At 42.9% G+C, this 26,118-nt stretch overlaps 1 protein-coding gene across 1 annotated transcript in view; it reads left to right on the forward strand.

Annotated features, from left to right (window-relative positions):
* Nucleotides 1–25,090, forward strand: part of LOC137258553 (uncharacterized) — a 59,625-nt gene extending 34,535 nt beyond the window's left edge. The window contains exon 2 of the mRNA XM_067796261.1: nt 23,960–25,090. Coding sequence (XP_067652362.1) covers nt 23,960–24,920 — 961 coding nt within the window. The 3' untranslated portion in view covers nt 24,921–25,090. The remainder of the gene's footprint in view (nt 1–23,959) is intronic.
* Nucleotides 25,091–26,118: the final 1,028 nt, after the last annotated feature.

Below are 26,118 nucleotides of genomic sequence, written 5' to 3' on the forward strand. Positions count from 1 at the left end.
ATGTGTAAAGGCTGGATATTTTGTCTCTGGCCCTTGTACTAGTAACCCAATATCCCTCTCTTTACCAAATATCTGATAAGGTTTGGGGGCTCAAGGCACTGGTGCCATGGGTCCCATAGCAACAGTTTTTTTCAGCCAGTCCCCAGGGGGTATGTTGTCGCGTGACAGGGGCGAGATGGAGCGTGGGACCCCCAACCTCGAAATCTTCCTCTTCCTGCCTGTACTGTCTAGGTGACAACAAGCCCTCTGGATTGTGTTTTACGTAAGAATCCCGGTTTACCTCCAAATTGCTACTAGGTCTTCTGTATTAGGTTCCAATGTATATTTATGCTGTTAGCAAGAAAAGTAATTGTGGGCAGTTTTCAGATTAATACATTATTATTTAATTCTGATAAATCAAAATTTAAAACATGTGTTGTGGTCTCTGTTATCAGTTGTTCTTGCTGTGCCAATGTGGCAAAATGTCACTCATCTGTGACAGTCCAAATGTGCACTCGATGGCAAGAACAAATGACATGTACTCATTGTAAAATACTTCCCCCTGGAAATTAATTTTAGCAAAGTACTTTGTGTGTTGAGAATGGTAAATTGCTTATTTGATCTTCTTGTCAAAATTGCTCTAGCTCATTGCTAAATTCAAAATTCCATTTTATTTAATACTTGTTGCGTTAACAGCAGAACTTTTCAGCCATTTTATGCTACACTAAAAAGCGGCTGTACCATTGTCCCGGTTTCCATTGTTTTCCACTGCGCCCAGTTAAAGTATCACTGTGTCATCTGGAGGTAATTAGTGGCAATCATTATCATGCACTGACCAGTGCTGACCTCTCCACCGAGCAGCACACAACTTTGGTAGTGTTCGGTTCTCCACGGCATAACTCGGCTCCCTTCCGGCTGCATTACAAAATGGCTGCACCGGATGTAAACAAACCAGGGTCCGTCGTCTGCTCATGTTTATCTTAACACAGTGGAAGCCCAGTACAGTCTCATGTCACCTTATCCAGTATATCTGTAAATTACTACTGATGGGTAATGGCATATTCGTTACATGGTCATTCAGCATCTGAATATTACTGTCATCTCAAAACTGTGTTTACTTTTCTACACAAGACTACACGTCTGGCGTTACGCAACCTAATGTTGCCAAAAGCCTTAGCATTAACTACCATGCAACCCGCTCAATTTATTGTGTGAAATATCAATCGCAATTATTTCTTTGGAATTATGTAGTATTTCTACATACCGTTATGTCAATCATTTAAGGATGTTTCCCCACTTGAGGTGAAAGTGAAGTCACTGTTTATTCAATAATAATATGATGTATCATATTATATGGCCAATACTACACCTGCAAATTGTAGCAATATAAATAATGTAATATCCATTTATTACATCTTATTAATTTATTAATTACAATTAGGTGTTCTTCCTGGGTAACCACTAGTGGCTTACCTACTGGGTGTATCGACATGCTGTTGGAGCTAGCCTCGTATGGACCAGTTCGATCATCCAACAGGCTGTCATACCCCATCTCCCTTAGCCGCATACATTGTATGTCCTGTCGTGGTTATTGTGATGTAAAAATTAAAACCGGTTTATATATATCACAAATGTGTTCGGCATACACATTGCCCCACTTTGTGCATATATATGTATACTTTTATCCTCCCCGTTGGTAATGTGCATGTGACATTCACCCCACCTCAGGTGGGGATCCTATGTACATACTTTATATCACTCTGTATAACTGTTTTGTGGCTCTTTCTGCCTGTACTGTCTAGGTGACAACAAGCCCTCTGGATTTTGTTTTAGGTTTCACCTGGACTGTGCAGTCAGAATATGCAGATCCGAGCCACACCTTTTCGTTTTAATACATGTTTATTACTGTTCTTTTGTGTTGTGTCATCTTTGACTGGAGGACTTAGCGCAGTAGGCACACTTGCCCATCCCTTTTCATCGTGAGACGTAATTGTTACACAATCAGAGCAATTCACCAGGTCTTACATATGTAGTAAGTATGTTGATGGTTTTAAATGGTCGCGTATTAAGGGCGTCAGAGAAGACCCCAAGGTAACGAAAAGGGGCGGATGTTTCAGCTTATACTTCGTAAATACCACGGCTGGGGAAAACCATAAGTAGGAAATCGAACCCGGGCTTTCAGCGCGATGAGCGAACGCCTTAACCAAGTGTCTTCTTCAGCTACATGCAAACAACTGTTTCTATTGGAACTTTGAACCAAGATTTCTATTCTGTCTGAAGACATGTTGCGCCAGTATGTGTTTTGGAGCTGACGTTTTCTTCATTTTTCAACACCCTGTAGCATAAACTATACTTATAGTAACAATTTGTCAAGGACTACAGATATTTTACATTCATTGAGCAGACTATGTATTCGCGTACATCTCAATACTGACTCGATGCCAATGTTTACGTCGACACTATGTGGGGAGTAGAAGTCGTTTGAAGTTGCGTCACATCTTTTGCTTTATTTGAAATATTTGACGATTTCAGATATCCGTCAGTCAGTGTTGTATTGAAAAGAACGCCCGATGCGTTAGCCAACATACGTCCACTGCTCCACTCACTTGCCTGTGTACTCAGTGTCGTCTGCTCAATTTGTCGTCTGCTCAGATCGAGCTGCCGATTGAGCAATATGAAGTCCATGCATAATTGATGTGAAGCTCTTTGGATTTTGACCTTGAATGAATGTTTCATCGTGAAGCTACAAATATAGCTGTGTTACGATAAAGTAATATGTTTTGCTTTTAGCAACTCTCGGATCTCTGACACGTGTGGTGTTTTGGGCGTGTGCGATCTACGGGTATTGTCGCAAGACGACACCTGTATTGCATAAGCAAGCGTCAGTTATTATAGAAGGATGGAAGGTTCGAACATGTGGATTGGAAAAAGTTTGCAATCATCACCAAACCTTATTTCAGTATGGCGTCAGCGCATTTATACATTATCATCTAAACTCAGTCAGTGTGTGGCCTTAACAACGTCCACATAAATCTAGTCGTGTAATGCGTAGCAAGTAGCAATGTACAGGTATGTCCCTCGGGCCAGCCAGACTCTTATTATGGTCATGGGTTCGAATCCCAGTGAATTTTCAGTGCCCATGGGGTTCACTGAGTAGCAAATGGCTAGTGCCTGCATCGGCCCCAGATTTTGAATTGATACGATATATTTCCCCAACCAACAACCCTGATACTTATAGGGTTGGGCGCATATTGGTATTGTGTTGTCATTTGGTACACTTTATTTGAACTAGTCTAAGTAAACTTAGTCTCAGTGTGTTTCGTAAAGGTTACCTGACGCGACCTTCTACTAGGTTTTGTTAGACTCAGTAGTGGAGTGTAACGAAAAGTATTGAGGATAAGTTTACTTACCCTGAGTATTTTCAAGCATCCAACCCTTTACGTTTTTGATAAAAAACATAATGCAGAGAATTTACCCCGAGAGCTTCGAGACTGACGTCATGGCTGTCATAGCTGAGTCATTATATGCAAAAGGACTGCCCTTTTATTACTTTTGAAAGATGAAATTATAAATCCTGTAACTGCCCTTCCTAAAGCCGTAGAGGTTGTCACAGCGCTTTGTGGTAGAAACGATGCCATACCCACGTAACGTTGTGACTCGATGATACAGTAATAACAATCTGGGTCCTGTTTCACAAAGCTCTCGAGAGTCAAAGAGCACCCGTATACCTCTATAAGCTGTACCGTATGTAGTACGAGTGCCCCGTTTCACAAAGCTTTTGTAAGCCTAAGATCTCGTAACCTTTCTCGTAGCATCCGTAGCTCCCGTGTCACAGCATAGGAGTTACAATGACTACGAGAAAACTTACGAGATTTTAGGCTTACGACAGCACTGTGAAACGGCACCCAGGTGAGTATGGTTACACAAAGCTGTCGAAGCACTACCGCTGTCGTAACTAAAACGCTTTTAATGTAGACTTACGCGAGTCGCAGCGCTGAGGTCGTTTTGTGAAAGTTTGTTTAACTTAATGCTGTGGGTCCTGTGAATTTTCAGTGGTTCAGACAAACAATCTGAAACTTACAGGACCCACTGTCCTGTTACTTTGAAACACCATCGTGAACACTGGACCCTGTTTAAGTGGGTACGTAGGAGGCGAGACATGTAAGGCCTCAGTTGCGTGCAGACTCAAAGTGTAATCACACTGCACCCAAACTGTCTCATATTGCACCTATATTTGGTAGATAAGGAGGTAGATACGCCCGTACTACTCCGTGCTCGTATATGAGGCACGCACTTAAGGAACAGATTATATGTTAACTTAGCATGGCATAGTGTATTCGGGTGGCGTTTTGCTCTTTAAAGAGTTCCAGCAGTTGAAATAATTTGGGGGGTACTGCTAACTATTCACCTGCCTGAAACACTGATTGTTTAGGGAAACTACTTACCTTTTACTACTTAAATGAATGACTAACGGACAAGAAATGTCTTCGCAAACAGCGTAGCAGAGATCTGGTCATATTTGCTTTATACCGTCATTTAATGTAATTTATAACTGCATATATTAAGGTCGGGTCCAGGATGTTTGACGCACGACCTGTTTCAGTGTACGTTTTGAATTACGTCGAGAATTTCCCCTTGGCTGCAACATCTCAGCGTCGAGTATAAAATCATATCTTAAGTCATACATCATATATGTGTTCCTTCGGATTACGCATGATATCCGTCGCTGTGTGGTTGAAATCGCACGGGTTCGATTCACGGGTTTATACAATCATTTTTTTAGATTAAAATCTAGATTTGTGCAGTCGTATTTTGTTTGTATATGTTACGAGTACCATGTGTTTCAAATTTGAACGCAATAGGTGAAAAAAAACTACCGCTACTCTCATTGCATAAAATATGCAAGGGGTGACACTTGGGTGCTAAAAATGTGATAGAAAACTGGACACCCGACTATTTTAACGTGCTGTTCAGTCAAAACTCAAGACATTGTGTTGAGTGTGTATATCATTCTTTCACCTCTCCGCTCATCGTATGCAATTTGTCTAAATTCAATTCATATTAGCACAATACAATCGTGACAACCTGGCTCCCATTTCTCATAGCTGCCGTAGTGTCTTCTGTTTCAACGAACCCGTCAAGGTCCCGGGGTAGAATAGACCTTCAACAACCCATGCTTGCCATAAAAGGTGACTATGCTTGTCGTAAGAGGCGATTGGAGGGATCGGGTGGTCAGGTTCGCTGACTTGGTTGACACGTCATCAGTTCCCAACTGCGCAGATCGATGCTCAAGTTGTTGATCACTGGATTGTCTAGTCCAGACTCGATTATGTACAGACCTCCGCCATGTAGCTGGAATATTGCTGAGTGCGGCGCAAACCTAAACTCACTCACTCACCCACCTGGTTTCAACGACAAGACGTTTGTTTCACTGTGACCTTGTTCACAGAGCTGTGTTTGTCTTGTCCGTCTCCAAAACCTATAGGTCTTCTTTGTACACAGTGATCAGGGACTTCTCGAACATACTTCCCCCGTTTCCATGACAACAGATGCAACCATATAGATGTTCTTTCCGGACATTCTGCCCTCAGGTGAGACTTGTATGAATAGGTTATAAACTTGTGCTGTTTAGCTATTTACATACTTTTAGATGGAAATCCGTTTCCATGGCAACACGTTTTACGTTGATTCTGGTATAGTGGTCTGATTGCACCCATATTTCCAAAACAAATATTCATTTATAAAATAACCCTTGCACACGCGGCGATGTCCAGTGACATCTTTGGCTGTTTGGCGTTTGATAATCTATGACGTATTCTGGAATCCATGGCCTATATTTTCGAAGTTCTCTTAGCGCTAAGAGAGTGTTAAGTGCCATACGTTAACTTCCGACTCTCTTAGCGCTAGAAGAGCTTCGATAATCTAGACCCATAACTTTGCAAAGCTTTCGTAGCGCTACGACAATCACAAGTCAATGTTACAGTAATGGACGGCATAGGAAGACAGATACAGGAAAAAATACGAGATGTTAGGCTTACGAGAGCTCTTCGAAACGGAGCCAGGCATACAGATGGTTAGATCCAAAGCCCGATCTATGATACTGTTTTGACAGCTCAATAACTACTGTTTTATATGTACAGGAATATAGCATGTTCTCATCAAGTTGGACAGTTCATTCTTGTGGGGTTTGCTGTATCAATCAGATGATTTGTTCTTTGGAATGTATAGGGCCGTCGGGATTTGTCATCTTCTGATTAATCTTCGTGTACATTAATGTGAGTCGGGCCTCTACGATGGAAGCTTGTGTCATGAATGTGAAATGTGAAATAAAACCTCACTAGACATTACGTTTTACAAGTCCATTTGCATTTCGTATTCTGCTAGGCAATGTCTTTTATGCAGAGATCAACATTGTCGTGTGTCTCGTAGACTGATCAACAAGAAATAATCATTTATCCTCGATCTACCGGTGTTTGAGTTAAAAAGTTCGTTGTTCACATTAACATGCGTCGGGTTACCGAAAGTGGGATGGGTAATCGCACGATCATTATATATTGATGAGGTATACCAGCTTCTTTGTCGCGATTGACACACCCGTCAATTGAGACATATAGGTAGATAGATGGATGGATGGATAGATAGATTTTCATTTGTGTCATGTGTTCGAATATCGTTTCGGTACAGTGCAACACATTCATAAGCCTATACAATCACTGAGTGTTTCATCGACCGTTTTCTCGAACTCAACCTAGCTCATAAATGGCAAGGCAAAAACGGCCTGATATATTGTTGCATTTGGACAACCAGGGTATTGTTCCACAAAGAGATCGCAGCGCTAAGATGATCGTAACTCCCATACTTTAACATAGACTTATGCGCAATGATCGCCTTGAGGAACAGGTTTTAGTCTGTCCATCAAAGTCCATTTCACCGACTGTGAGCTCCTCTCCGCCTTAAAATGCTCAGGAATTCCTGATATTGTACGTCGATTTGACCCTGTGACAAAAGTCGACGAAAATGAGTACGGGTCAATTTACATTTGAAATTTTAGTCTCTTAAATATCTATTAACATTTCTTGAAATTTCAAGACAATAACCATAGGAAACAAGTAACCCCGAATGATTTCAATACCTTGGTTCACAGACCACCTCAAATACCTGGAATAAAGGAATGTAACGTATACAGAAGCAGTGATGACAATTCTAGTTCAACCAGTTCCATTTTAAAGACAGAAGCGATCGCAATTGATTTATCGAGTTTCACCCTGGCTGTCCTTTCATTGTTCTGGATCTTGCCAGTGTTTTCCAGTTACCAAGACAGTACCGTTACATCTACGTAGAGTCATAACCAGCGGAAAGCCAGGATATCTATAATTTTTTGTACCACTCTTGATAACACAATGAACATCCATGGGAACTGTTGTGTGATGGACGTTTGAGGGGATTCGAGCAGAGTAAGTGTATGCAGCTTTTAAAATTGCACTATTGTGTATCTGGAGTTCAAGAAGAAGAAGAAACTACAATTTAATGTTCGTTTGTTAAACAATTTGTAATCGACTGTCCATAATTAAGAGAGAGATTATCAGCGTTGGCCTAACGATTTCATGTGACTGCGCAAAATTTGGTTTTGTTGCATATATTAGGTGGTCTTTGGTGTGATGAGCGAACGCTTTAACCACTAGGCTACCCCACCGCCCCTTAATACCAAAGAACATTACGCGCATGCACGCACATCGCTGTGTACGCGCAGTGATGCTGTAAGCGACGCTAAGTCCTATCTCACTTTATCCCTAACTTTAGCCAAGGCTTGTGTACTTAGCATGAGGTACTTACCGATTGTGCATATATTCAATTGTTCATTGACGGTGTTCCGTGCAATCTTTTGATAAAACTAACCCTGCTTTGTCTCGAGAGGCGTCTGTTTTTACACCCTCCGTGGTAATATGGAGAGGAAATAGTCAGCAATACGTGCTTTCCTGTGTTCTGTTGTTGAATTATTGACCGTCGCCTCATGCTGGGACCATGGCTACGTACAAGAGAATAACCAAGGCCCCGCTCCTGGGAAACGTCGTAACACAAAGCGATCTTATTTAACGACGAGAATCTAATTTAATAGTGTCTTTCTCAACAGACAGACAATGGATGTCCCCAATCAGATAGTGTGAGTTGTTTGGGGGATTTGGAGTGAAAGCCTTCTTGTCCTACTTTCCATGTCTGGGTTTCATCAGCTGCTGATGAAATAATGGTATGTTTTACACGACTGTAAAACGCTTACAAGCATAACGGTACAAACAGTTTACGGCGTGTCTCATAACCAGCACGGCGGATAGCCTAGTGGTTAAAGTGTTCGCTTGCCACATCCAAGGTTTGCATTCCTCGCAGTGTGTGAAGCTCGTTTCTGGTGTTCCCCACTGTGGCCTTACTAGAATATTGGTAAACGCGGCGTAAAACCATAGTCATACAATCTTAAATCATTACGAGAATGGCCATAAGGCTGTGAAGTGATGAGTTAGTGGTGGATGAAACGTTAACACTAATTTGTCAGTTTGTCTGAAATAGAGGTAGCCCCGTCTTTTCTCCGCCTATTCGTGAAGCTGGGTAACTGAGGATGTTAAGTGAAGTGTTAAGTCCTTCCGTCAGTGGTTGCAACAACGTGTGTGTGTGTGTGTGTGTGTGTGTGGGGGGGGGGGGGGGGGGGGGAAGGGGTCATTTTTTGGGCTGTTAGAGCACATCTCCATTGTCTAACTCCCCTCTCGCTTTCTCTGCATCTCTCGTCTCTCTACACATGGATATGCATTTGCATTTATAAAAGGCGCTTTATAATGTATGTATGTATGTATGTATGTATGTATGTATGTATGTATGTATGTATGTATGTATGTATGTATGTATGTATTCCTCTTCCTCCTTACCCTCTATCGCACCCCCCTACCTACCACTCCCTCTCCCTCAACTGCTTCACTTCGTTTTTTTCTCCCATATTAGCCACACCAACTGGCGATCAGTTCACCCTGACGCCAACTGCCCTAATGGAGAACCTTTCAGTCTCCCAGCTGTCTCACCTGCACTTTACCAAAACTCCAGCTCATGTCCACAGAACTCACACACGTGTCCTCACACAACTCGAAAAACATTTACACACTCACGCACCTCAACAAGAAGACAGAATCACGGTTGATACTCATCTTCGCCCACAGGGATTTAGTATAATTTGTATACGGTGGAGCCATGTTGCTCAATTTGCCTCCGCATTCTCGTTGAGGTTTTGTTCTAGTGCACTGGGCGTTCTTTTGATGGCGCTTCAGCAACAGCACATTATCGCCATAATACGATACCACTCCACCACTAGCTGAAGCACTGACGCAACGTCGATGCCGTTCAAAAGAGTCACTCTCGAAGATGGCATCACCTCTCCAAATCCTCCTCTTGAGTGGCCGGTTTTTGAGTAAGCGGCTCGCGAACACTAACGGGACATTTAGAAGACAAAGCTTTTATGTACCCTCTTTGAGACCGCCATGCTGCATCCACTACGTTGAGGAAACTATCGATTTTTTACAAGTATTCACAAAACTAAGTTTGTTATGGAGAACGATGTGCTGTTAATCCCTGGTATCATGTCGCGTGTTTCCGTAGAGCATAAGAATCGTCATGACGGATCAGTACAGGTCTTTCAGTGAGGTTTGGTTTCCGAGGTGTGTCCTTGTACATCAAACAAAGCCTTGCGTAGTTTTTCATGTTGTGTACTTCAGTAGGTATGTACATGACACAACGTGGGTTTTATGAAGTAAAGTTGCTCTTATCGTAATTAAACAGAGCAGTTAAAGTATTCTCTTTTCAGATATATTTCTTACCCGTGAAAGTCTAGGTTAGAATTGTCTTCAGTTACCCATGCTTGAGGATCGGGTGGTCAGGCTCGCTGACTTGGTAGGTTCCCACCTGCGCAGATCGATGCTCATGCTGTTAATCACTGGATTGACCACCGCCATATTGCTGTAATATTGCTGACTGCTACATATAACTAAACTCACTCAGATATAATTTTAGATTGTGGATTTACATTTCGGTTTTTTTGTTGTTTTTTGTTTGTTTGTTGTTTTTTGGGGGGTTTTTTTTATTAATTATTTTTTTTATTTTGGGTTTTTTTTTGTAGTTGTTGTGGTGGTGGGTTTTGTTTGTTTTTTGGGGGGGTTTTTTGGGGTGGGTGGGGGGTTGTTTGTGGTTTTTAGTGTTTTTGTTGGGGTTTTTTTTCTTTTGTTTTTTTGTGTGTGTGCCTTGGGGTCGGGGGAGTTATGTGGGTGTTTCTTGTTTCTTGTTTATTCCCATTTATTGTGGGTTAGGTGTGTGTGTTCGTAAGTATAGATATATAAACGTTACGTATACGTACCTGTAAGCGGTAAGCCGTGCGCACCTTTAACTGGATTTTTAAAACCTAGGTATTGACGTTTAACTTTTCGACTGAAAAAAAAGTCTCAGCTCAACTCACAATTAAACAATGACACGGCAACATTAGCTAAGCCTGTGTACAGTTTCCCCGTGAACTTGTGCCTTAAAGCACTGTATTTCTAAAGAAAAACTAGTTGAGACTCCCTGGTGCAGTCGGTCAGTGGAAACAGTTGCTCGTAGTTTACCATTGTCGAAATCTAATTTGATGGCAACTTTTAAGTGATTGGTATCAGCGTGATGGTGCGTTTCGACCGTTTTGGGGTTTAATGTTTAGATAGGATCGTCGGAGTCCACGTTTAAGGTACGCGGGAGGCATAGGAGTCGAATGTTTGCGAAAATCTATAACTGTTTGTGGAGAAAACTTTGTCTTCCGGTTAACCATGCAGTTCCGATAACCCAGTTCCTGCTAACGAGTTGCGATAGACCAGTTCACTTCCGGTCCTTGTAACAGCGAAATCTTGTGGATGAGGAATAATTTGGTTTGGGGCCGGATTCTCAAAGCGTTCGTAGCTCAAAGTCATTCTTAATCCTATGATGAACTATATAGTACCGATAGGTCGTAATGTTAAGTCCGCTTTGTGGGTCGTAATCCTGGAATGACGTATTTATTGTTCTTCGTTATGGCCCAACAGTGGTGGTGTCGAAATGGTTTATTTTATCACGGACTTATTTCCAGGTTTTATTTTAGTCAAGTTGAGTCAAGAAGGTTTCGTTTCTAATTCCGGGTTTGAATAGACCCGTGGCAACGTCTGAAGAGGTGCCGTTGTGGATTGAGGTTTCAGGCATGGTGTGCTGGTTGGTGGCATTTCGATCGTTCACTCACTCACTCATAGAGTCACCCCAATACCCCCGACACACTCACACATACACTCCCTGTCACTCACGCTCACACACGCGCACGCGCACGCGCACACACTCGCTTACACACATGCGCCCCCACTTATCAATATCAGGTCATTAAAATACTCCTACGCTGAGAAGACAACTGTATGGAGAGATTCCATCAAACACAAACCTTGTTTATATCCGCAACATGAAAGTGCAAGTGCCTACATCAGCAGTGTTATCACTCTCGCCCTGGCATGGCGACTAAAACGCTTTTGTGTACACATCATACTGACCGCACTCCACTCTTCAAAGGGCAGCAAGGATGTTCTCGTTCTCGGGTTGTTTTTTTTTTTTTTTTGCTCTCTCTCTTAGTTTAGAGTGAGTGAGTTTAGTTTTACGCCGCACTTGGCAATATTCCAGCTATACGGTGATAAGCTGCATGAGTATCGATCTATAGATAGATAGATAGATAGATAGATAGATAGATAGATAGATATCATAATATACCAAGTAGATACGAGAAAATTTCGAATTTCGAGATGAGGCATAATTCTACACTGATACAAACAGAACATAACTGGCGAATACAGCTGATAACTCTAAAATTTTAAGGTTAGTTAAACTACATAGAGAGTGCAGTGTTACATCCCTGTAACAAAAATACTTATCCCTGTAAATACATCCCTGTAACAAAGGTCAAATGACAAGTGTCACTTACTCCAACTATGTATTTCCGGAGCGCCAGAGTAGTAAAATCGTAAAGGGTATTTTCAGTTCAGGCCGTTTTGCCAACACAACCCAAATATACCGATTCTCCTACTCGGACTATAAGAGTAGATACGTACATAAAGTCTCCCGGAGATATGTGCAGTCCCGGTCGTTGATCCCTTGCCAGCTGCCTATCCAAACAGCCAAGACCGATAGGAGTTAATATTAAGTTGTATGAAATTTGTGCGTTAATCATCGCTCCCTGGATAGACCAGTCGCGATAAAGTTTTGTCAATCTCAAATCAGGAATGGTATTTGCTTTGCTTCAAGGCATGTCTCGCGTTACTGATTCGGACTGAAGCCCCAACTGAGACATGATTCTCATCCAGGAACTTCTGATTGTCAATTGAAGGATGTTAACGTCTCACAATGCCGGCACACGTTGGAAGCTCGTTAGTTGAGGACAGCTGAGGACGTATATCACCCTGGTCTCATGTACATCTGAATACGAAGACTCTCGGATTACAAGAAGTGGATGTAATTAAGTAAAGCAAGCAAAGTAATGGTAGTATGAATTTGCTGCCAATTATCATCTAAATCTGATCATGTCTGGGACTTGCAAAGCGGAATTAAATTTCTGAAAGTACTCTTGGCTAACTCCCAGGAATCGATACCGATTCTTGAAGGATTTAGTCTCCTGTAGGGTTTTACCCTGGACTTTACAAATAGGGGTCTAGGGGGCCATGGGAGATGTATTATTGGTTTTGTAGTGTGAGTAGTGAAAGTATAGTGTACTGTGCGATTTTCTAATTACTTGAATTTAAGGACGTTTTCTTGTCGTGTCGGGCTAGCACAGTCGCTAAAGCGTTCGCTCGTCATGCCGAAGAACTGAGTTCGATTCCCAAAAAGGGTACCTTGTGTAAAGCATATTTTTTGTGTCCCGCGCCATGTTATTGTTGGAATATTGCTAAAAGCGGTGTAAAACCAACTAGCTTAGTCACTCACTTGTCTTGTCAGCACTTTTGAGCAGTTGATCAGATTCTGTATCCCTCGGGATGTAATACATCCTTTTCCCTTAACAGGACGAGCATTTCTTCGTCTTGTAGAGCCCTGTCTTTCTATTTGCCCGGGAACCGTGAAGAATAGGTAGAATAGGCCTTCAGCAACCCATGCTTGCAGTAAAAGGCGACTATGCTTGTCGTAAGAGGCGACTAACGGGATCGGGTGGTCAGGTGACTTGGTTGACACATGTCATCGGTTCCCAACTGCGCAGATCGATGCTCATGTTGTTGATCATTGGATTGTCTGGTCCAGACTCGATTATTTACAGACCGCCGCCATATAGCTGGAATATTGCTGAGTGCGGCGTAAAAATAATCTCACTCACTCTATTTGTCCGGTTGGGAGGCCAAGTGATTAAAGCGTTCGCTTTTCACGCGGACGACCTGGTCTCCATTTCCCATCTTGTACCATGTTCGAAGTCCATCTCTGGTGTCACCACCGGGATGTTGCTGGAACTTTGCTAACGGCGGCTTACAAGCAAACTCACCCAGTCTGCTTAGCGTGATGTATTTTTCTGATGTCTGCTCTAGACAACCCTGGGTTAATCTCTCAGAATAGTGATCTCACAGCTGTCTCCGTCAGAAACGTATAGATACGAAAGATAACGCCACTACTTCGTTTCCGCGGACTTTAATGATCTCCCTTGAGTGAAGTTGTTGGAACTGGCTGCGTATATGGAAGTCATTTCAAATAGCTGATCCCGTGAGCTACCTCCCATACCATCATTGTCACGCCTGGCTCTGTCAGCTTGGGTTGTCTCCCCCTGGAGACCGCTAAGTCTAATCGAAATCAAGAGTCGTATGATCGAATCACGAATCAATGACGAGTCTGATAGGTAATAATCTCGCTTGGAGGGGGAATAACGGTAACTTAACTGCGCGCGACAGAAAGTGGAGGGACTTTAGGGGATTCCCGTGGTGAAAACTGGCTGAGGCTGAAGGTCAAACGGTTGTAGGACCTGACGTGGGTTAAAGGTTAAATCAGTCTTGGCATTAATGGACTCGTGAGATAATGCCTTGCTGATGGCAAAGGCGTATAGCTGGTTTCAGTGTCCCCAGTCGAAGACCTTTAAACTTTATCACCACAATACATTGTGCTTGTCGTTGACAGAATGGCATGGCTTGTCATTTAACTCACACGTCTTTCCGAACACAGATGAGGATTAGCTGACAAACGCAAAGTACTTGAACGATAGAAAGGGGATATCATGCTTTATATTTCTTTCGCGTGTGGATACGGTGTCCGATTGTGTCACCGAAACCTAGGTTAGATTCCACACATTTTTTCACGAACGGCTGTCATCTGTGATTTGTTGTTTGTTGACTGCAATCAGCAGTGTTATAGCTTTATGCAGACGGTCTATAAATAATTCAGTCTAGACCAGACAAGCAAGTGATCAACAGCATGAGCATCGATTTGCGCTATTTGGATACGATGACGTTTAAACAGTCAGCGAGCTTGACCACCCGATCATGTCAGACTCAGCTTACGACAAGCACGGGTTTCTGAAAACCAATTCTAACCCGAATCTTGTATTCATTCACTCAGCTTTTCATTCGTGTTATTCCGCAGTTCTTACTGGATGTTAGGAAATATGTGCCCCCCTTTGTCAAACGGCAGCATGGTGAGCTGCATACTCGGTACTGGTACCGGCACACACACGAACGTTCACAAGAACACAACATGCGCAAACATATTGAACACTTAAAACCCTCTATTTGCCCAATGTAAAATACTGGATGTTGGTACATCTGGGGGACATAATAGCGAATAGTGGTGCCTTAGAAGATCAGGGCCTCCTTTCACAAAGTACTAAGATGGTCGTAAGTCGCTAAGGTAACCTTAGTGCAATGTTAAATAATGGGAGTTAAAGGTTAACCTTAGTCAAGGTTGCTTCGTGAAAGGAGCCTCGGGGTTCCTTTCACAAAGCATTAAGGTGATCGTAGTGCAATGTGATAGAATGGGAGTTAAGGTCAACCTTAGTGAAGGTTGCTTCTTAAAAGGAGTATGTCAGAGTGAGTGAGTATTGTTTTGTCCCGTATTTGGTAGTTTTCCAGCAATATCATGACGGGAGACACCTGATCTGTATGTCAGAAGCTCAGGCTGAGTATTTTTTTCTCAGCACGAGATCATACGATCAGAGGACGGTGAAGTAGCCTTGTGGTTAGACCACTTGGTCATCACTCCCAAGACCTGGATTTGATTCCACACAGGGGTACGATGTGTAAAGCCCTCTTCTCGTGTTCCCCTCCGTAACAGTGATGGAATATTTACTAAAAACTAAACTTATTCACTCACTCATGCTGTCAGACACTCATTTTCTTGTCCCTATCTGTGCGTCTCTCCGAACATAGATGAGGATAGAATGATAAATTCAAACTACGTGAAAGTTAGATTGAGGATATTATTCTTTACACGTCGGTGGCGTATGTATGTCCGAAGCTCTGATTATTTTGTCTCCGCATGAGTCGGTCCTCATGCTATCACACACTCGTTGCCTTGGCCCTAACTGAGCTTAATTGATTGAGAAGGCGCACACACGGTGAATGCATTTACGTCCCTCTATTAATGCCTTAATCTGCCAGGATACGGCTGACATTATCTACAACCCGACATTAAACTCCATATCACCTCTCCTCTGGTAACCACTGGCAACGGTGCCTGTGTTAATTACAAGAGGAAAATCAAGCGATCCTACCGTCAGGGTGGGATGACTCTGCCAACGAAATAAGCTCAATTCATATTCATATAAGCACGAGACAGAGGCCACTAAAGCCATAGTTGATTCCGCGGGGGTAATGAAAGTTCGTATTGAAGCACTTGACTGCTTGCACTGTTAATATTGGCGATCTGGATCTACTAACTCTCATATCACGTCATCACGTAACATACTGTGATTGTGATTGAACTGTTTGATGTGGCACAGTTGCCCGTGGCGAAAAAACAAACCCGATATTCGCTCATATGTTCAGGGTAGCAAACTGGATCGATTTTTGATCCATATTTATCGATTGGCGGAGAATGTGTCGATGCAAATGAAGTACGTTTTTTACGCCGGATTGATTTTGTTATTTGTCATTGCATTTGGTAGAATACGATCGAATATGATAATAGACGTTTTACTTGTTAGACAGTGAATATTTCACTTAATACCTGCTCGACAGTGAATATTTCACTTAATACCTGCTCAGTGAGCTTAATGTTAGCGTGTCAACCCTGATTGGTTGGCTGTTGTCTAACGCCGCACTCAGCAATACTCCAGCCATATGGTGGCGGTCTGTAAGTACGTGTAATCGAGTTTGGACCAGACAATCCAGTGATCAGCATGAGCATCGATCTGCGCAGTTTGCATACGATGACGTGTCAACCACGCCTGTCCACTCGATCCCGCCAGTCGCCTCTTATGACAAGCATTGGCTACTGAAGATTATTTCAAACCCGTATATTCACATGTCTGTCAACTGAGAGACGGAGGTCCTTGGTTGGCTTATAAAGGTGACACTTATTGTTTCCCCGCCTGGTGTTCGTCTAAAGTGAGATAAAACAAGGAACGCTTCTCGGAGACAAAATTATTAACACATCTCTTTATAGATACATACGTACACGACAGAATATATTATAAGAAATTCTAGATCCTTATCGGGGCGTGGGGTAGCCCAGTGATAAAAGCGTTCGCTCATGACACCGGAGACCCGAGTTCGATTCCCATATGGCTACTTGTGTGAAGCCCTTTTCTAGTGTACTGCGCCGTGATATTGCTGGAATATTGCTAAAAGCGGCATAAAACCATAATCAGTCTCCCACTCACTCGCTCGCACACTCTTCATGTTTGTTTTAACAAGAGATATTAGGTTGAGTGTTATTACTGCTGTGGACTACATACAACCATGATGGTTCTGTTAGGAGATGGCGGAGACAGTAATTGGGCAAAAACAAGTATGTTTTACAATAACAGACTCTTTCTAATGTCCAGTAATGGTTTCATCTTCGACATGCAACAGATTCTAAATGCCACGTTGCCTTCTCAAGGAAGGGGCGATTGGGTAACTAAGTTGTTAAGGCGTTCGTTCGTCACGCCAAAGACCCAGGTTCGATTCCCCACATGGGTACAGTATGGTAAGCCAATTCCTTGTCTCGCCTGCCTTTATATTGCTGGAATATTGCTGAAAACACTCCTTCACTTTACGGACAATTCCACGCAATAGACTCCGATAAGGATCCATACGGAGACCCCACTCCGAATGCCCACGGTCGTAATTATATCGCCATAAGTATTGTATTTACATGAAATATAGTGGGTGTGTTTGCTACACGCGTCATTGTATCCCAGTTGCGTTGATCGATGCTCATGCTATTGATCACTGGATTGTCTGGTCCATGCTCAGTTATTTACATACCGCCGCCATATAGCTGGAATATTGCTGAATGTGGCGTAAAACTAAACTCACTCACTCACTCAAACTCTCCCTGTCACAATCCAAATGCCTCAAGTCGGCCCTCCTCTAACATGGACATAAAGTGATGTCCACTCACTCGCTTAAGAGGCAACTGACGCGACTGGGTAACCAGGCTCGCTGACGTGGTTCACACATGTCATCATATCCCATTAAAGTAGATCGATAGACTGGATTGTGTGGTCCGAGGGCGGTCGGGAAGCCTAGTGGTTTAAGCAGGCGCTCGTAACGACGAAAACCCGGGTTCGATTCCCCACATGGGTACAATGCGTGAGGCCCATTTCTGGTGTCCTGCGCCGTGAATATTGCAAAGAACGGCGTAAAACTGAACTTTCTCACTCACTTTTTACAGACCGCAACCATAAAGCTGGAATGTTACTAAGTGCAGCATTAGACAACGTTTAACAAAATCCTCCCACTTGAAGTAGACACGCTGTGATATAACTGGAATAACTGCAAGCGTCATTAAACCGCATTCACTTTAATTGTCTCAAAGAAACACGTTTTCGAAAGCATAATCGATTTCATCAATTGAAAAGTATATAAGAACAATAAAATTGAAATAAAACAATCTTCAGCTTGTCCAAGAGGAGTGATGTTTCTGTTATCATTTGCCCCTGAATAACAACATCACTGTTCTTACATTCAAAGAAGTATCGCAGAAAGAAATATGATTATCTCTCAATTGTTTGAAACTTTAAGCTATTTCGGTTCAGCACGGTTTCTTGATATAGTGAATGACTGAGTATGGTTTTGCGCCGCTTTTCGTAATATTCCAGCAATATCGCGGCGATGGACACCAGCAATGGGCTTCACTCATTCTACACATGTGGAGAATCGAACCCGGACTTTCGACGTGACGAGCAAATGCCTTAACCACTTGCCTACCCTTTTGTATGTGTTATGTAGAGGGACAGTGTGGAGTAACCAGGCGTTTAAAGCGTTCGATCGTCACATCGAAGACACAGGTACAGTTCCCCACATGTACACATGACGCTCAATTCGACTGTCTCCATCGGTGATATTGCTTGAATATTGCTAAAAGCGGCGTAAAAACGACCCAGTCACTTACGGGTGTAACACAGATGAAAAAAAAGAGTTGGTTTTAACACCGCTTCTAGTAACATCACTTTATGTCCATGTAAGTGGAGGGCCGACTTGAGGCATTTGAATTGTGACAGGGAGAGTTTGAGTGAGTGAGTTGAGTTTTGCGCCACACTCAGCAATATTCCAGCTGTATGGCGGCGATCTGTAAATAATCGAGTCTGGACCAGACAATCCAGTGATCAACAACATGAGCATCGATCTGCGCAATTGGGGACCGATAACATGTGTCAATCAAGTCAGCGATCCTGACCACCCGATCCCGTTAGTCGCCTCTTACGACAAGGGTGGTCGCCTTTTGTGGCAAGCATGGGTTGCTGAAGGCCTATTCTACCCCGGGACCTTCACGGGTCTGTGACAGGGAGATATACATATAGGTTGTATTGTACGCTTGCTACATGTCCACCGCATCAATGTGTAAGTCAATCTGGCAGTGTCTGGTGAACAGAACCCGAGTAGGCACCGACTGACTGCACAGTTATGGATGTGGCGTTTTGCCCCGTGCATACAAAATATCCACATTTGATGTTGAAAATCGATCGTGGCGACTTTAGTGTTGTATGAATCAGTTGTTAATGTATCTCCACATGTGCTGAATAAGACGCGAGGATTGATCTCGAGGTGAGAGATTCAAATGCAGCCTTGCTCCTCAAAGTTCATGAAAGACTACCGCCATAAAGTTGGAATATTGCTGAGTGCGGCGTTCAACACGGAAAAACATTAAAGAATACCACCATGTAAGTGGAATATTGCCGAGTGCGGCGTTAAACAAAATTTGAAAAGAATCTCTGTTAGAATGTGAGGTTTGCATATTAGCGCACCGTGGTTTTGTTTGTCTTGTATTTGGCGTGTATGTTCTCTTTCGCTGCATGTTTGACATGACTGTGATGAATCTGTGATGGAGACGTGTATGGTGGATTTCGTTGCTGTCAGGGGGCGGTGGGGTAGCCTTGTGGTTAAGGCGTTTGCACGTCGTGCTTGGTAACCGGGTTCGATTCCCCTCAATGTGTGAAGCCCATATCTGGTGTCCCCGGCCGTGGTATTGCTGGTGGAATATTGCCAAAAGCGGCATAAAGCCAAACTCACTCACTCGGCCGTTATTGTTGGTGTCAGATTCCCTGAATCCCCAGAACACGTGAAGCATGGATTTCTTTCTCAGTGCCGGGAATAAAGATTTTACTTTGTGTCGTCATTACCGTTACGTCATGAGGACTCCGACCGTGACAGAGGTTAACGTTCACCCACAGACAATAAATCTGGAATCTAATGCATGCATGTACTGTTCACTTATCCGCGAATGGGTGCCCGGTGGTATCATGCCATAAAGTTAGTCTCGGGTATAACGGCTTGTTTTTCTTGTAAAGTACCTGAGGGGTAAAACTGCAATACTGTTAGCTATCTTATTCTTTTACGAGAAAGTTGTTCTTCTGTCGGTGTTGTGCCGGGGGAATTCTGAATGGTTGTCAACATCATCGTCGTCATCATCATCATCGGAAAAGTGACAATAACCATTAGGGCCGATGGGGTAACCTATTGGTTAATGATTTCGTTCGCCACGCAGCTGACCCTGGTTCGATTCCCCACATGGGTGCAGTGTGTGAAGCCCACTTTTGGTGCTCCCGTCCGTCAGATTAATGGAAAACTCACAATAACTATTAAGTATTTCATCTTCTCATGACAATGCCGAGTGCGTGTATGCTACCCGTGAACATCCGGGGTAGAATAGGCCTTCAGCATCCCATGCTATGCTTGTCGTAAGAGACGTCTAACGGTATCGGGTGGTCAAGCTTGCTGACTTGGTTTACTCATGCATCGGTTCCTGTTTGCGCAGATCGATACTCAGGTTGTTGGATTGTCTGGTCCAGACTCGATTATGTACAGATTGCCGCCATATAGCTGGAATAGAGCGGGAGTACGGCGTAAAACTCAACTCACTCACGCTTCTTCTTCCTGCTAATGCTGCCAGACAGATGAGAACAACCGAGTTTGAAGTGTATCCGCAGCAACCAGTGTCTGTCAGCCATGAGAAGGTTAGCCGCTCATGATGTCGGTCACTGGTGTGGCAAGTCTAGAACCGATTTATGATACGGCTGGAAAATCTTTATGGCGTCAGACAGCAAACAAATCGGCAAAAAAGTAGTTCAGCATTTTTATCATTGTGTATACATGCGTGAAGGATATCAGTTTCATGGAACAGTGCCCAGACCCCTTTGCCAATCCAAGAATTCTTCATTTGTGTATTCAGGACAATTCATTGACGCCAAGATTTGTTATCTTGAAAGAGACACAGACGAGTACACGACGCGGAGGAACCTGAAGACTCTCAAATCCGTGGGTTACAGCCTCCATTTGAAATGTAATGAAACCGAATCGCGAACGGGTCATGTGTGAATGGTATTGGTGGATTAGGAATTATTTTAGGATGATAGGGGTCTTAAAGTCGCCACCCTTGGAAACCTTCAGCAGCATCAGCTGAAGTCGTAGTATGGAGCTCCCCAGCAAAACCTGCCCATGCTGCTGGGATCGATATACTTTGACTGGTACTAATAGCCTATTTATTTTGTTGTCTCCAGAATCAATAATCATAACCCTCTTTCGGAGTCTTTGCACAATCAGGCCGGAATCACCCCCTGACCTGTGCTCGTTTCCACGCCGTCCCCAATTCCCTGACCCAAGCTTACTCCCTTGGGGTCTGTAGCTCACCTTCATAAATGGCTGTTTGAAATTCGACTTTAAACGCCGTGACCTAAGTCATAGACACGACTTCCGCTCGAGCTGTTCAATATTGCAAACGTCTTTTAAATTCACTTTTCTCAGGTTCTTCCGGACGGTCATATATTTGAACTGGAAGCTGGTTACATAGGTCAGATTCACGCAACTGTGCTTCTTAATGTTCGGCTGAAGTAGTTTTACGACGCTCTAACGAAATTGGCTGACATTTGCGGCATCCTTGGGGAAGACAGGGAAACGAAATGTGCTACGATCGTGTTGCTACTGAGTTAAAATGGCGGCCAGTGGGTATGCTAATAATTGCCGAACTCCCAGACAGCGTAGAACAATATATACAAGTGGCGGAGAAAGCACGAGTTGCCTTTAATTATTGATATCTCTTCCGATAATTTTTCCCGCCTGATGCTTGTTTAGTGCAGATTGTTTACAATGGTCTATCTATCTGACACAACGGCGTAATAAGGGTTTAAAACGGTTGTAATGACATCACCAAATTTTATAACAATGTTTTGTTTGTATGACACTCTGAAGAAATTGGGTTTTTAATCACTAACAAAGTATTACGATGTTCGGAATTGTTAGATAATTTAGGATTGCAAGGTACGTAATTTTTGCAGACGCTAAATTCAAATGACTAAATGACTTTGTAAGGTTAGATGAAATAAACGCGGTCGTTTTCTACTATTTTCTATTAAATATTAATTAAAATGGAAACATTATTGTAAGCACTATGTATAGACAGTCGTACTTTTAGTATCATTAAGTCTCGTAAACTCTTTCAGTTTGACATGCAACTTCACACAACTGAATAACAAGATCAAGAAATTAATACAGTTTTCTCACGGAAGTGGTCCTGTTGCAGTCACAAGCACATCAGAGACAATATACTTTCGCAGCATGCAAGACCATGAGAGACTGATCGACGATCTATGCCATTTTCAGACGTAAAAAGAGTCTCATTGCTTCTTTTCTCAATTCTTTTCTGTGTCTGGACAAATATGGCTGCTATTGCTCACTTGATCTCCATTTTACATAGGAATTGTTTTGTAGTGAGGCATTTGATATTGGTATTCGTCTCCTTTGAGGAAAAGAAGTCTCGCCAGGGGAAAAGCTTGGAAAGCAGATCTGTGTGAGATCGAGGATGGAATTTGACTTTACTCGGAAACGTGAAGTAGCACGTAAACTGATCAATTCCCAAAGAACATATTTGAGTTGTAGCTTGTATGTGTACTATTGTGTTTGAGTACTTAGTTGAAACGTTTTTGAAATTCACAAAAGACTGTAAATGGTCTTGTCGTGCATTTATGCTGAATATTTTGGGGTTGTAGCAGTTTGAGATTGACAAGCAGAATAACATCAGAATAGTTGAAACTACTGTGTTCACCTGGCACTCAGGTTGGATCGATATCCTGTACGACTTAAATGTCTCTGAACTTTACATGTTGGAAAGGTTTTATCTACGTGCAGCTGAACATTTGGTCGCAAGTAACTGGGGAAATTAAATGAATTTTTAAGTCCCTCTGATAACAGCTGAAACAGTGCGCTCTTGTAAGGCGTGTTAATGTGTCTGGCCCCACTGCACGTAGCAATAGGTGCGGTGGAGTTGACACTCCGAAAACCCGGGTTCGAATCCGGAGACACACACACACACACACACTCTCTCTCTCTCTCTCTCTCTCTTTCTCCATCTCGACGCTCATCCTCTTGTCTCTCTCTCTCTTTCGCTCGCTCTCTCTAACCACGTCATGATCAGTCACGTAGCGTTCGATCGATCGCAACCCCACCCCACTTCACCAAATCATAGCACTTTCAAAGGTCGTTCAAGCCAAAATGTCACGTTCTGGTGTATTAATGTCAGCTCTTCACCGACTGTTCGAAAGGTTCAGAATACCTGAGTAGAACCTGGTCACGCTGCCGACAGTGTGAGACCTGAGCTTTAGATTGTTACAACGTGCTGACAATAGACGTTGGCAGACGCTGTCCGCGTCGAGGGGACTACTGATGACGAGCCATTTGTTCCCACCATGTACACGCTCTCAGAATTGTACATGACTGTCAGATAAGGGAGTTTTTTCGTTGATCGAGTTGCATCATACATGCTCATAGCTTCAGTTGGCAGTATTTCAATATTGATAAATCTTCATATTACACTTTTTGCTGGTATATGTGCAAAAGTGGGTTCTCGGTAACTATTTCTTTGTCCTCAGTTGGTAACGCTTTGTCAGCAATGAATCCCACCAATAAAAAAGCAACACCCACATAGCACCACAACCCACCACCCACCACCCACCACCCACCACCGCACACAGCAATATTCCATCTATACGGCGGCGGTGGTTTGTAAATAATCGAGCCACAACCAGACAATCCAATGATAAACAGCCTGAGCATCGATCTGCGCAATGGGAACTGATGACATGTATTGGGTTACTGAAGATAAATTTGAACCCGTATCGGATAGCAGGCAGAAGTGATTAATATATTGACTTGAATAAACATTACTCTGACTGACCCTTCGCCTCATATTCTGACCCTTACAATAATTACCAGTGCAGTAGGCGAACTTGATATCAGCTCCAGCAGCTAAACTGTTCCACCGTCACTCGGGTGATTTGAAATCGAGTTACTAATGACTATCTCCTCTGTTTCAGATACGGAGCTGTATACCTTAAGTGTAGCCTACCACACAAGCGACGCCCATATGCTGTCTCGGTTACAAGGCAATCCTGCGAACCTCCAACGAACTATCTGCCTGTTATACATTCTGAGAAAATGTCTCATGAATTTACAGTTTGCGTAACGCCGTTCAATTTTAAATACAGTCGAGCGTACGAACTGGTTGAAATGGTGGAGTTCAACAAGCTGATGGGCGCCGGACTGGTGATGTTTTACAACCAAAGCACAGGCAAAAACGTTGACGCTGTCCTCCAACATTACAGTAAGGAAGGATCTGCAGAAGTAGTGCAGTGGCATCTGCCAATGAAGGTGGACACATGGCCGCCAAGCGGCTCACCGGAAGTGCACTATTTTGCGCAGCTTGCAGCCTTAAATGATTGTGTGTACCGAAATTTACACCGCTCAAAGTACCTGGTATTCACAGACATGGATGAGTTTGTTATCCCCAAGGCGGAAAAGAACTGGACATCTATGGTTCAGAAAAAGGTAGCTAAGAACCCAAACATTGGTGCTTTCATCATAAGGTGTAACTTCTTCAGGAAAGATTGGCCGCAGTACTCGAAGGACTTTGCCGGAAGGAGCGACGCGGAGAAATACAAATCCATCCTGTTGTTGAATGTGTTGAAAGAGAACAAGGCTTTCAACTACTTTCAACGTTCCAAGTATATTATCGTGCCTTCTCGTGTGGAAACCGTGGGTATTCATAACATCTGGGCTCTGCGTCCAGGCTTCATAACAGACCGTGTGTCGACAAACGATGCCCTTCTCCATCATTACAGGAACTGGGAGAACCCGAATGACAGCCTGACCAGAGTGGAGGACTTGGTCGTCCATGGCTACAAAGACAAGCTGCTGGAGAGACTCCGCTACACCTGGGGCAAGTTACCGGGGGTTGTAATGGACATACCTCTTTCAAACTATAGCAAACCTGTATAGATTCGAATGAACCTCTGTGGTTTGGACTATACCTCTTCAGTATTCCTGGGGCAAGTAACTCTGGGTCTGTATCGAGTCTGGTATTCTAAGTTATATGTTATTTGACGAAAATTATCCGGTTCAACGTATATGGACATATTCAGTAGTATTCCGAGGGGAAATTACCCTTGTTGGTATGACAGTCCTCTTCTATGTTACTTTTATAAATTTACCCTTGTTCTTATGAGCACCTCTTTGGTATTTCAAGGCAAATTACCAGGGATCGTACACATATATTTCTTTAGTATTCCTGGGGTAAGGCAAATTACCCCCATACTGGCATATATATATATCGCTTAAGTATTCCTATTCCCTCTGTTCGTATGGGCATCTATTCCTCAGTATTCCAAGTATTCCTTAGGGTAATGTTTCCTCGGATGTACATACTTCTTACATGTTCCTAAGGCAGGACAAACTAACTTGGGTTGGTGTAAAGATACCGCTTTGGTATGCCCCTTCTTTGTAAGGACGCGCCGCTATTGCGTATTCCCAGAGTAAATTTCGTTTGGACACACCACTTAATATTCTGATGTGAAAATACCTTGGGACTTTCGAATTTAGTAGTTTTGGTGCAACAAAGCTGGGGTTTGTAGGATATTTGTGGCAGATTTGGTAAGGACAGACCTAGTCAGTATTTCCTGCTATCATCTAGTCAGTGTTACAAATACACATGATTCCCTATGGATATACCTGTGTCAGAGTATAACAAGCTTGTGCAAATGCACAAAAACTCACTTGCATTCGGGCTTCTTCGTCTATAAGACATAAATAGAGTATCTCACTTACTTACTTAGTGCTTGGTACATCCAAAGAAAGATATAAGATGCAAGTCTCGCAAATGTCATATTGTTAGAGCAATATTTCGGCAATGTCATAGCGGAGGACACCAGAAATGGTCTCAACACATTGTGTTCCAGAGGACAATCGAACCTGGACCTAGGTGTGACGAGCAAACGCTTTAACCACATGGCTATCCTACCGTCCTTACAGACGTAGGACTACATATGTGTATATCATATCTGTATTGAGACTGTTGCTTTCCTGAAGTGAGTGCTGGTTAATAGATAAAGTTACCATTTGAATTGTTCTGTAAAAAAAATACTCAATATTTAAGAGTAGACTTATTTTTTTACTTTGGAAGATATTTGTGGATATTTTC

This window comes from Haliotis asinina, chromosome 12 (assembly GCF_037392515.1).
Source record: "Haliotis asinina isolate JCU_RB_2024 chromosome 12, JCU_Hal_asi_v2, whole genome shotgun sequence".
Lineage (NCBI taxonomy): Eukaryota > Metazoa > Mollusca > Gastropoda > Lepetellida > Haliotidae > Haliotis > Haliotis asinina.